Source organism: Hippopotamus amphibius, chromosome 1 (assembly GCF_030028045.1).
Source record: "Hippopotamus amphibius kiboko isolate mHipAmp2 chromosome 1, mHipAmp2.hap2, whole genome shotgun sequence".
NCBI lineage: Eukaryota > Metazoa > Chordata > Mammalia > Artiodactyla > Hippopotamidae > Hippopotamus > Hippopotamus amphibius.
Window position 1 is genome coordinate 7,439,457 of NC_080186.1, and position 13,048 is coordinate 7,452,504.

The window sequence follows — 13,048 nt, forward strand, 5'->3', positions numbered from 1 at the left end:
TTTGATTGCTCTACAGATTCCAGTGTAGGAATAACACAATTAATGAGCTTTGCCTGTGGTTCTTAAAGCACTTTTACGTATGCCATCCCACTTAATCATAACAGTTACCTGTGAAAGCTGTTTGAGGCTGAGTTGATTATCTCTGTTTTCTAGCTGAGTAATTGGTGGCTCTAAAGAGTTAAGTGTTATATATAAAATAGGTAATTAAGAAGGACCTACTGTATAGCACAGGGACCTCTATTCAATACCCTGTAATGGCCTATATGGCAAAAGAATAAAAAAAGAGTGGATATATATGTATGTATTGCAGATTCACTTTGCTGTACAGCAAAAACTAACACAACAGTGTAAATCAACTATTACTGATAAAAATTTAAAAAAAGAGAGAGAGAGAGAAGGAAGAGTTAAGTGTGTTACTCAGCATCACACCAAGGACAGCCAGTCTATGGGGCACCAGCATGCAGGTTTCCTAGGTTCATTTCACTCCACTAAACCACATTTCTTTTTTTTCTGTCTTTTTCTTTCTTTCTTCCTTTCTTTCTTTCTTTCTTTCTTTCTTTCTCTCTCTCTCTCTCTCTCTCTCTCTCTCTCTCTCTCCCCCTCCCTCCCTCCCTCCCTTCCTTCCTTTCTCTTTCTTCCTTCCTTCCTTCCTTCCTTCCTTCCTTCCTTCCTTCCTTCCTTCCTCACTCCCTCCCTCCCTCCCTCCCTTCCTTCGTTTCTTTCTTTCTTTCTCTTTCTAGCAAATCCATTTTCTGTATTTTTATTTATTTTATTTATTTTTTAAATTTTTTGGCTGCATCAGGTCTTAGTTGCAGCACATGGGCTCTTTGTTGCAGTGTGTGGGCTTAGTTGCCCCGCGGCATAATGGATCTTAGTTCCAAGGGTCGAAACTGAATCCCCTGCGTTGGAAGGTGTATTCTTAACCACTGGACCACCAGGGAGTCCCCTCTTTTTTTTTTTTCCCTTCCCTTTTTCTTTATTTTGGCTGGGCCGCATGGCTTGCGGGATCTTAGTTCCCCAACCAGGAATTGAACCCCGGGCCACGGCAGTGAAAGTGCCAAGGGTGCTGGACCGCCAGGGAAGTCCTAAACCACACTTATCATGTCTTAAATTCAGCCACACTGGGATCTACAGCCCATCTGCCGTCCCCCCTTACACCCACACTTCTCCTCTCCATCAGGGTGGACCCTGGACCTTCATCGTCATCCCTCCTTTGTGTACTCTCTCAGTTCCCTTGTTCCTCTCTCCCTCTAACCTACTGCCTGGCAGCTGGGGTTCGATCCAACTTTCTGCCTACCCTTCACCACGAAGCTGTATGTGGCTGGAGACGAATATACCGCCGTCTTGAATGGTCTCATTTGGTTCATTTTGAATCCGTGATCACCAGTCTCCACAGTCACGAGCCTGGTTATTTAGCACTGCCCGACTGGCAGTTCTACTTCATTTCCTTAGTACGTTCATTCTCTCTCTTCCAGATGACTACTTTATACCTTCTCTTCCCTCTTTAAACCCCTAACTCCTCTTTCTGCCCTCTCCTCTCAGCTGATGGCCTTGATTCCACTTCCAGTGAGAAAATGAAGGCAGTCAGAGGAGAGCGAGTGCAAGCTCCCACCATCACATCTGGTGTGGTCCCTTTTGTGTCACCATCTTTTCCTATCAGCATGAGTCATGCTGTACTCTCTGCCATCTTTGAAAACAAACAAGCAAAACCTCTCTAGACCCTGCCTTCCCTCATCTGCTCCCCCCGCCCCCATTTATCCACCCTTTTTTTAATAGCAAAAATTCTAAGAAGTCTGTACTTCCTGTCTCCAGTTTTTTTCCTTCCCATCTTCCTTGGACCCACTCCAATCAAGCTTCCATCCCCAGGGTTCCATCACAGTGAAAGTGCCAGCTCACTGCCAAATCAATAATCACTCTTTCTTGAAATCCTGATTAGTTTCTAGGAAGCCAGTCTCAGTTCTTTTAGAGAGCTAGCCCTAGTCTCTTGCTACTACTTTATCAGTCTCCTGTATTGGTCGTACCTCATGTCCCCAACTTCCACCATTGCTGTGTGGTAGGGCTTCATCCTCAGACTTCTTAACCTCTGCCTACACTCCCTACCTAGGCTGTCTTACTCTGTCTCGTGGCTTTATGTGCCAACTAGAAGCTGACATCTCTCAAATTGTCATCCTAACCTGCCATCTGCTCTGCACATCAGATTATATATCTCCTTGACAACTCCATCTGCATGTTTAATAATCATATGTCTAAAAGAATTTTTTCTCTCTCCCCACCTCCTTTCTTCTTACTGTCTTTACCTAGTAAATTGATGTGATAAATTGCTTGGGCCCAAGACTTTGATGTCATCTTTGCCTCCTCTGGTTTTATCCTGCCATTCACTCAGATTTAAAATAGCTTCCTATTTTTTCCAAAAACAGTACATGTGTACTTTTTCAAAGGTAATAATATTATTCCATAAACAGTATGTACCCCATCATTTCCTCCATCAATCAGTATGTATAATCTATCAATGCATCCTGTGAGCTTGAACTCTGTTTTCAAATTTTATCTGCAATTGACCACCCACCAGCATCTTCACAGCTACCTGCCTGGTCCAGGTTATCATACATCTTCCCATAGTTTATTACAGTGGCCTCCTAAGTAGTTTCTCTGCCAACTTTCATTCTCCTCTACAATTTCTTCTCCATAACAGTCAAAAATAATTTTAAAATGTAGGTCAAATCATGTTACTTTTCTGATCACAAAACCACCTGGTGGCTTCAGAGAGCCATTCCTCTTAGAATGGCCCTCAAAGTCACTTCTTTTTTTTTTTCCAAAGTCACTTCTTAACTCTGACCCCATCTCCTGCTGTTTTCCCCCTTGCTCATCCTGCTTTAGCCACACTGCCCTTGCTGACCTTGAACTTGCCAAGCACAGCCCCACCACACTCCCCAGAGACCACATAGCTTACTTCCTCCCTCCCTGCAGGTGCTTGCAGATACCCCCTTTACCAAAGAGGCTTGTCAATCCACCTTATGTAAAAATTCTGGTGTCTTGTCCCTCCCCTACTTTATTTTTCTCTCATCACCACCTGGCATCATTTTTGTCCATTTGGCTCTTGTCCTTTGGCCTCCACTAGAATCTGAGCTCCACGAGAGCAGGAACTGTCCAGTTTACTGGGGTACTTGATGACTTTTGTTGAATGAAGGCATATCTGAAGAGGAGTCAATGTCAGAAGTCTGAAACTGTCTGGGCTTTGAATATTCAGTTAAACATTCTTGTGTGTGGCTTTAGTACTCCCTCCATTCTATGTATTCGTTTTTCCCTTCATCCTGTGTGTACAGAGCTGTTACGTGCCTGGCCCCGTGCTCCGTGCTGGGGATACAGTGGTGAACGAGTAGATGTGGTTTTCTCATGGAGCTTCTACTAGTGAGGAAGAAATAGATATTTATAGACCAAAGAGTGCTGGATGGCCTGAGTCGAGGGCTATAATATCAAACAAGTGTGATGGGGAGGGCTGTGCTAGATGTGATGGTTAAGGAAGTCCTCCAGGAGCTGACATTTAAGCTGAGAATGGAAGGACGAGAAAGAGCCGGCCATGCCAAGAGTTAGGGACAGCGCTCCCAGGCTAAAGGAATTGCAAGCAGCCAGAGGCAAGATAGAGCTAAGATGTTCTAGGAACCGTCAGAGGGCTAGAGTGGCAGAGGGCTAGAGTGGCTGCCACCCGGCCTGGGACACACGAGCCGGGAGAGGCAGCCAGGGGCTCTGTACAACACGCTGAGGCTTGGGGTTTTATTCCAAGTGCAGTGGGACACCACCGAGGGGTTTCAGCAGTGGGGGGTGAGTTGTGTTTTTAAAGAATTACTGTGATTGCTGTGTGGAGAATGGGTTGCAGAGGAAGCTGGATGATACATGCTTTCTTATCACTTAGGATTTTATTCTATACTTAGATTAAAAAAAAAATCTCCTTAGCTCTTGGCAACCGCCGTTCTACTTTCTGCCTCTATGAATTTGACTAGTCTCGGTGTCTCATATAAGTGGAATCATACAGTATTTGTCTTTTTGTGACTGGCTTGTTTCATTTAGCATAGTGTCCTCAGGGCTCATCTGTGTTTCAGCGTGTGTCAGAATTTCCTTTTTAAGGTTGAGTAATATTCCATTTATGTATAGAGCACATTTTATTTATCCGTTTATCTGTTGATAGACATTTGGGTTGTTTCCACCCTTTGGCTCTTGGAAATAATGCTGCTATGAACATGGGTAAACAAATACCTATTTGAGTCCCTGCTTTCAGGTCTTTTGGAAATATGAGTGGAATTACTGGATCATATGGTAATTCTATTTTTAATTTCGTGAGGGACTGACGTACTGTTTTCCATGGTGGCTGCACCATTTTACCTTCCCACCAACAGTGCATAAGGGTTCCAGTTTCTCTACACCCTTGCTGATGGTTATTTTATAGGTTTTGTTTGTTTATTTGATAGTAGCCATCCTGCTGGGTGTGAGGTGTTAGCTTATTGTGGTTTTGATTCGAATGTCAGAAATCTAAAGCTTTGAAAGTGCTTAAAGAAAGGCATATAGGGCCTCTGCCTTTACCAGGCCAGAGTGGACCCAGGTGGGCCCATTGGGAGCTTTTGCAGAGGTCCTGGGGGGAGAGGCTGGTGGCCTGGAGAGGGTGGTGCTGGACGCGCTGAGAGGGGAGGGTGGACTCCGGTGGAAGGAACAGGAGTGGGTGGTAAATCGTCTGTGTTTGAGGAGATGAAGGGAAGCTGTGAACACAGCCCCTGGGTCTCTGGCTTGCTTGTTGGGTTGGGAACAGGTTGTGGGGGAGGGTGTTTCTGGTCCACCTCCCCGCCTCTACCCCAGTGAAGTGTCCATGAGAGAACGACTTCATTAGCTTCTTCCAGTGAGGGTTTTTTTTTTTTTAAGACAAATATTCTTTTACTTCTGTTACACTGAATATAGTTATTGTACCCTAGGCAACCAACTTTTACTTATAACTACAGTTTAATTTCACGTTAACAAAACACAGGCGGTGAAAAGACAACTTTGTGTAGATCTAATCACGATACTAAATAATTTATACAAGTTTCTTGGTGACTATTCTATAGGGGTCATACTCATTAAAGCCCTGGAGGCTAACTTTGGCTTAATCTTCTCTAGTGTAGGAATGACTCTTGATTTGTTTCTTTTCATTACAGAAGCAAATTCTGTTTTTTTTAAATTTCATGAGAGGGAGAAGTTATATCACAACGCCACCAGTCAATGCATTAAGTGAACGGCAAACTCTGATCCTCTCCTCAGCTATTTCCTGGGTAATTTGTATAGCAAAACATGTACGAAAGGGTCATGGTATAGGATGGGCAACAGTACTTCCTTTCCCGTCTAGTTTTCAAAGTGCTAACTTGGTAAACTAATAACTGGGTTCTGAGGGGGTGAAAACTCACCTTCCAGTGAATTTTGTTTTAGTCCTCTCATCCATAATCCCTTTAGAAGTAATAAAGGGATTAAAAAATTAATAAAAGTAATAAAAAAAATTCACCTGTACTGAATTCTCTTAACTCTTTTAATGCTTTCCTCTTTACCGCACCTAGATGAGCGCCCACTGCCAGCAATGGGTAAACCAAAAGTAATCACTTAAAGTCTCAAACCATTTAAAAGATACTTAATGCTTGTGGAGATGGTCAGTGTTAAGCCCTAGACCACGTTGATGTGACTTCTCTGAAATATAAACAGGCCAACTTGAGACTGGATGCAGCACATATCTGATCTTTAGAGGTGAATATTACTGCTTTTAAACAGTAGTTAAGCTTTGGTACTTTTAAACTTTTCTCCGTTAAAGTGAATGAAATTCCCTGCTGACAGGTGACACTGCTCACTGGAATCTCTGCAGTTAAGACCCCAGTGCTCCATCCTTGAGTGAGTTTTTCATCACAGGACCAGTGTCCTTGGAGGATTGGTAACGACTTCCACTTTTCCCCTCCCCTGTTCGGTTCTGGTCAGTGAGCAGTGAGCCCCTGCAGAGACCAGGTGCTGAGCCAGGCTTTAGGGAGATAGAGATGAGGGAGGGAGCCTGGGGAGTACAGCAGTTCTCAAAGGTTTTGGTCTCAGGACTCCTTTATACTCATAAAATATTGAGACTCCCAAAGAACTTTTATGTAGGTGGTTTATATCCACTGATATTTACCATATTGGAAATGAACACTGAGAAACTTAGGAAAATATTTATTAATTCTTTAAAAAATAGTAAAAGCCATTGTGTGTTAATATCAGTAACATTTTTTAATGAAAATAACTACATTTTCCAGAATAAATTTAGTGACATTGTTTTTCCTTTGCAATCTTTTAAATGTCTAACTTAATAGAAGACAGCTGGATTCTCATTAACTTCTTTATTTAATCTGCTGCAACATCGCTTGCCATGTAGCCTCCGGAAAACTCCACTGGACACTTGTGAGATCATGAGAGCGAAGGAAGCAAACGTCTTAGTGTTGTTATAGACATAGTTTTGGCCTCACAGACCCTCTGAAAGTGTTTTGGAGACCCCCAGCTCTGCCCAGACTGTTGGTTTAGTGGTTAGAGCACAGACACTAGAGCCAGACTGCTGGAGTTCAGATTCCAGCCCTGCCGCTTACCCATTAGGCAAGAAATCTAACCTCCCTGTGCTTCAGTCTGCTCATCTATAAGTGGATGTAATATAAGTACCTGCCTCAGTGGATTATTATGAGGGTGAAATAAGTAAAGTGTAAAGTGCTTATGACACTGCTAGAAGGGCTACATCAGTGTTTATTAAATAAATAAAACCTAATGCTTTCCTTCAGGGAATTTAATCTAGTCAGGGAGATTGATGAACAGCTTCAGGATTTTATACAAGTTCATTGATAGATGTATTTACAGAGGGGCACAGTGGAGGGCCTTCTGAACTTTGGGGTCAAGAATCAGGATGTTCTTGTTGTCTGAATAATAGAAGGAGCAGATTTCCAACAATGTTAGAATGACAGATTCTTAGTTGAGACCAAGTCCATCCCAGTTAGCATTTGTCATAATTTAACTTTGTCATCTAACATTCATAATGGAAAGATTGTGAGCAGCCTAGTTGGTTTGCTTCTTTGATGCCCACTTAGAGCCAGAAGCCTTATCATAATTGTTATATATGCCCACTGCCTGGGAGGGCAGGTGCTCAGAGTTTATTGCCTGATTATGAATTAATGACTGTCAAAATGTGGGGAAAACATTTCTGTGATCCATTGGGAGTTTGTGGTACCTATTCGTAATCACGTGATAACTGAGATGTCATTATAAGGAAGTTGTTGATTATATTTTTATTGAAATTAAGTAAGGAAAACCTAATCATTTTGTTCTTTAAAGTCAGAGGAAAATTTGTGTCTTACTATGACTTTTGTTACTTTCATCGTTTTAGCGAGTTATACTGGATATTTATTTTATATCCTACCTACTTAAAATGACCAAGGTGATGTAGTTTTATTACAATAACAACAAGCTTTAGTGTATTTAAAAGTGTAGTATGCTTATTATAAATTCACAGTGTCACTCAAGAAGGTTTGATTAACAGAGGTGAGGCGATTAAGATGCCGTTTTTATTTACTTATTTTTTTATCTTTTGCGGGGGGAGGATCTTTGTTCCCCAACCAGGGATTGAACCGGTGCCACGGCAATGAAAGTGCCTACCACCGGACCGCCAGGGAATTCCCAAGGTGCAGTTTTTAAAAAGTGAGGTGGTAGCTTATAAAAATACTGGTACACAGAGTTATCATTTGTCTCGGACAAATACTTTTTTACTTTTTATCTCAAGGCATGTTTAACTAGTTGTTAAGTCCTAGTATGGTTATTGATAACATTGATGTTGTTATTCTCGGGCAGAATAGTGTTTCTGCTGTTGAGTTATAGAATGCCCTTTTCCCCTCGTTGTAGATCCGACGGAGGCGCCTTGCACGACTTGCTGGTGGACAGACCTCCCAGCCAACCACCCCGCTCACCTCTCCCCAGAGGGAGAACCCTCCCGGGCCTCCTATAGCAGCATCAGCCCCTGGCCCCTCCCAGAGTCTTGGTCTCAACGTCCACAACATGACCCCAGCTACCTCCCCCATAGGTGCATCAGGTAAGCCCTGCCCTCACACCTGGGACACATTTATTGTTCCTGTCATAGCTTTCTGTTAAGTTTACAGTTGTGATGTTTCCACAACAGGATAAAATGAATTGAACAGCAACTTTTTAAAATCCTGCAAGCAGTAGTTTAAAGATTAAGATGATTACAATGTGTTTTGTTAATGTCTATTCATTTTGATAGTGATCTGTTGAAGCTAATTGTTTTCCTTTCTATAACTCTCATCCTTTTTTACAAACCGGATCGGGTCTTTATCTCTGACGGCAAGGAGATTAAGACTAAATTTGGTTCTGCTGATGTTATGAGTTTGGTTAATGAGTTTTTTTTTTTTAAGGTAAAATAATCTGAAAATGCAAGATTGAAATAATGGTCAACATAAGCTTCTGATTATGAACTTCCTTGTCTTCATTCTACATTGTCATGGGACTTCCTCTAAAATTTACAGGGTATAAAAAGTTCACCTGATGTGATGCTTTATAACTGTCTCATTGACAATTGTCTACCTATCGTAAAGGTTTATTTCTTTATAATTAATGAGCTTGTGGTTGATATCCAGGGTTGTCTTTGTTGGAAAACGCTGATATTGACTCATCCTGTATGTTTGAAAATATCTGTCTTTTCTCTAAGTGAACTTTTCTATCGAACATAATAATGATTACCATTATAATTATTATAATAAATAAGATTCTAATTAGGAAAAGGCAGGTGCTAAGAGACCTGTGTTGGTCATCATATCATCTAATAATGCAATATATGATTGTCAGCTCTGCAGTCATTTAATGCACTCTCTCTCTGACACCTCCGAATATCCATCTTCACGATCTAGGATAACTTGTTAATTAACAGTATCTGCAGAGTTTCTGTTACTGTAACTCTCATTAGGCATTATGGTAGGCTCCTCCCCGTGCAAATGTAAATGCTTCCACATAAATCTGTTAATTATTAAAAGTGAGAGAAGCTGCAGCCAAAACGCTGGTTAGTCGTAAACAACGCCTGTGCCTGAAATGTTTCCTGTGTATACTGCTTGGAGGAGCTGTGATGGTCTTCTGATAGGGGAAGGGTTCAGAGTTCCAATTGTGTTTTCTCCTTTTCCTTGGAAGCTGTGCTACCAGTAGTGCTGCTTATCTCACCATGATCAGACCCCACCCGGGATGCTGGAAGTTGCAGGGAAGAGCTCATGGGATGGGGAGGGGCTTAAAATCTCACTGCATCCGCAAAGGTCAGACAGGAGACCCAGAACTCTGCCTGCGCCTGGCAGGCTCCTCGACACTCCCAGCTGCAGCACGTCGTCTCTTTGGGACCACCAGGAATAATCTCGGCGTGCCCCTTATCCCCGCTCATGTCAGCCTCCTGGTCTCCCTCCAGTGCCTGATCTCCCAGGCTCTAACCCTCACATGGCTTGTTACAGGTACCTCTTCCGCCCCGCCTCCCCACCTCCCCAAATTCTGAAGTCCTCGCGCTCAGTCACCAGCGCAGCCCTGCTCCGGGAGCATCCCTTCCGCGTGGCTCTCTCACTGGGTCTGTGCTCTTCCTGTTTGTGCTCTCATCTCTTCTCCTAGAGCATTCTTCCTCCACCCTGGCAACACATCGGTTTGAATCTTGTGTCACCAGACGGCATCCCCCACTCCCCTGCCTTGTTGCAGCTTATACTGTGACCTGCTCACCCACAGGTCTGTCCACGGTCCGTCCTCCCGCACCATTTCTGTCTTAATCCGTGATGATTTCCACAGCCACGTAGATGACGCTTCCAGCTCTCCGACCTCTCCGTTTCTTGAGCTCCTCTCCTTCCGCCACCTTTTCGTCCACCTCGCTCCAGCCACTCACTGCCGTGGGTAGACTCTAGATCTTTCAGTCCCAGTGACTTTCTGACCACCACCTTCAGCTTTCTCGCGCACCCCTCTGTGACCAAATCCTGAGGGTCCCTTCGGGGCTACAGTCCATTGACCCGTCACCTCTTTACCTTCTTCGCTTTTTCCTTCCCACGTGTCCTCACTTCCCTCCTCACCCTGTGGAAATGTGGTAGTCACTCACTACTGACACTCCCTTTCTGGCCTCTCTCTTACTTTGTCTTACTCCCCTGGTTAAACCATGATCCTCGTTTTAAAACCCATTCTCCTCCTATTCTTTTTTAAAAATCTTTTAATTTTTTATTTACCTATTTATTTATTTAATTTTTATTTTTTATTTATTTTTGACTGTGTTGGGTCTTTGTTGCTGCACACAGCCTTTCTCTAGTTGCGGAGAGCGGGGGCTACTCTTCCTTGCGGTGCGAGGGCTTCTCATTGCGGTGGCTGCTCTTGTTGCAGAGCACAGGCTCTAGGCTTGCGGGCTTCAGTAGTTGTGGCTCGTGGGCTCTAGAATGCAGGCTCAGTAGTTGTGGCACACGGGCTTAGTTGCTCTGCGGCATGTGGGCTCTTCCTGGACCAGAGCTCGAACCCGTGTCCCCTGCATTCTTAACCACTGTGCCACCAGGGAAGTCCCCTCTCCTCCTATTCTTGGTCTCTTGCTGTGGAATAAGGCTAGAGAAAAACCACACTGGCTGTCTCATTTCAGAGTCATGATCACAGTCTCAAGTGGACCCTTAGTAGCAGCAAGTAATCACACCGTATTTCCTGGTTTGCTCTCCCACAGTCTATTTCAGTCTATTTCATACCTTCTCCTCCAGTCTGTCATGCCTCATTCTCCATGTACACGCTCAGCTGGTGGCCTGCCTGCCTGTTTCGTGGAGAAAACAGACGCAGGCAGAAGGGAACTTACCTTCTTCAGCTTCTATCATGCCTCCACCCACCTACCTAATGTATGGCCAGTCCTTGTTGGGCTTGAACTGTCCCTGCCCTAACTGCAGGCCGTAGCTCAGATCCCATCTCCTGTCACTACCCAGAGCCGTTGCTCCAGCAGTTCCTGTCTCTGTCCTGCTTCATCCGGTTCTCCATCTCGAGTGGAAACCTTGTATTTATATATTTTTAACAGCCATTGTACATCCTGTTCCTTCTCCCCTCCTGGGAGTGAATAAAAAGGAACTCTCTTGATCTCATGTCCCCTGCCAGCTTCCACCCCACATCTCTGTGCCCCTTCACAACAGAACTTCTGGAAAGAGTTGCCAGTGCTCAGTCTCCTCCTTCTGTCCTTGCACGTCTGCTGAGTCAGATCCCGTCAGGTGAGGCCTCCTGTGGTCTGCTCTGAGTCACCGTCCGAGCTGACCTGTCAGCCCCACTCGATATGGCTTTGGCCTTCTTCTCCTCGAGACGCTTTCTCCCTTGGGCTGCAGAGTACCACGCTCCTGGTTTTCCTCTGGTCTCCATCTGTTCCTTCTTAGCTCTTTGTATGAGTCTTTTCCTTTCCCCTGGCTTCTAAGTGTCCGTGTTCCAGGGCTCAGTATTTAACCTCTTGTCCTCTCCATCTGTGCTTATTCTCTTACTGACTTTATCCAGCTTCGTGGGTTTAATTAGTATTCTCATCTGAAGGTGCCTAGGTATCTCCAGCTCAGACCTACTCTTTGAACCTCAGACTCATACATCATCTAATACTTATCTCACAGTTAACACCTCCAAAATCGAGTTCCTGATATTTCCTTACATCTTATCTTTCCCTTGGACCCCCTCTCAGTAAATGGCAGCTCTTTTTTTTTTTTTTTCCCCTAATTGCTTAAGCCAAAAACATTCTCTCTTCTTTTTACCTCATATTCTTGATCGGGGGTCAGCAAACTCTCTCTGTAAAGGGCCGGATAGTAAATGTTTTTGGCTCTCCGGGCTCTGCGGTCTCTGTGACAAGTATTCTTCTCTGCCCCATAGTGCAAAAACAGCCACAGACAGTATGTAAACTAATGAGCAGTGCTGTGTTCCCATAAAACTTTCTTTACAAAAACAGGTAGCTGTGGCCTGTGGACTGTAGCTTGCTGTCCCCTGCTCTAGTCCATCAGCAAAATTTAGATCCAGACCCGATTCTCACCACCGCTTCTCATCTCGCCACCTCTCCAGGTTCCAGGCACTACCATATCTTGCCTGGATTCCTGGAGTGGGCTCCACACTGGTCTCTCCGTGCCTGCCCTGTTTCACCTCAGTCTGTTCTGAGCGTAGAGCCAGACTGGGTCCCACTAAAACCTAAGTACAGCATTGTATAACAGCGGCATTATTTTTTACAGCAAGTAGGATAGTTACTATCACAAACCCAGAGACTCGGGCAACTCTGAATGGTCGGTTCTTGGCAGTGCACCTCTCTGCTGTGAAGTCCCGATTACGTTTCTCATATCATCATCATTATTCATCATCACAAATAGGTAGATATGCTCTTGGCAGGTTGGATAAACAGATTTTCATGAATTTATTACATAAACGAGTTTAAACAGAACGAAGCAGAAAACAAACCGCTTGTAAGACCGGTCACATCATTTCCTATTGGCTCCTGGCCCCACTCAGAATGAAAGCCAGAGTCCTCACCTTGACTGGGTGGCTTGTGTGATCTGGCCCTGCCCTCCTCTCTCACTGCCCTTCTTGCTCCCCATGCCCCCGCTACTGGCTTCCCCTCTATTCCTGGAACAGTCCAGGCATGGTACTTATTGGGGGCCTTTATATTTGCTGTTTCTTTGCCTAGAAAGCTCATATCCTAAAATCCACATGGCTTTTTCATTCAACTCTTCAAATGTTTATCCAAGTGTCACTTTCTTAAAAAGGCCTTCTCTGGCCACCTTGTCTAAAAGTGCAGCCTCTCTCTGACGTGGACACTTTTTCTTTGAGCTCTTATCGCCAGCTGACATAGCACGTAAATTACTTGTATATCTTGTTTTCTCTGCTTCCTCTACTAGAGTATAAGCTCCGCAGGGCAGGGACTACAGATCTGTTTTATTCACTGCTGGTGTGTCCAGAGCCTTAAAAAAGATCTGTTGAATTAATAAATGAATCACAAGAGAAAATGACCAAAGCAACATAGGCATGTGCAGTTTAAACA

General features: G+C 44.1%; 1 protein-coding gene across 10 annotated transcripts in view; it reads left to right on the forward strand.

The window, feature by feature from the left end:
• Window positions 1–13,048, forward strand: part of UBE4B (ubiquitination factor E4B) — a 140,783-nt gene that overhangs the window by 34,314 nt on the left and 93,421 nt on the right. For 9 of the 10 annotated variants that reach the window (XR_009047522.1, XR_009047521.1, XR_009047523.1 and 6 more), the window contains exon 2: window positions 7,912–8,098. Coding sequence is in view for 2 of the 10 variants with exons in the window: in XM_057696018.1 (XP_057552001.1) it covers window positions 7,912–8,098 (187 nt within the window). In the remaining 8 variants the exon portion in view is untranslated. Of the gene's footprint in view, window positions 1–5,573; window positions 5,758–7,911; window positions 8,099–13,048 lie in introns of all 10 variants that reach the window. The other variant, XR_009047531.1, reaches the window with a different exon arrangement.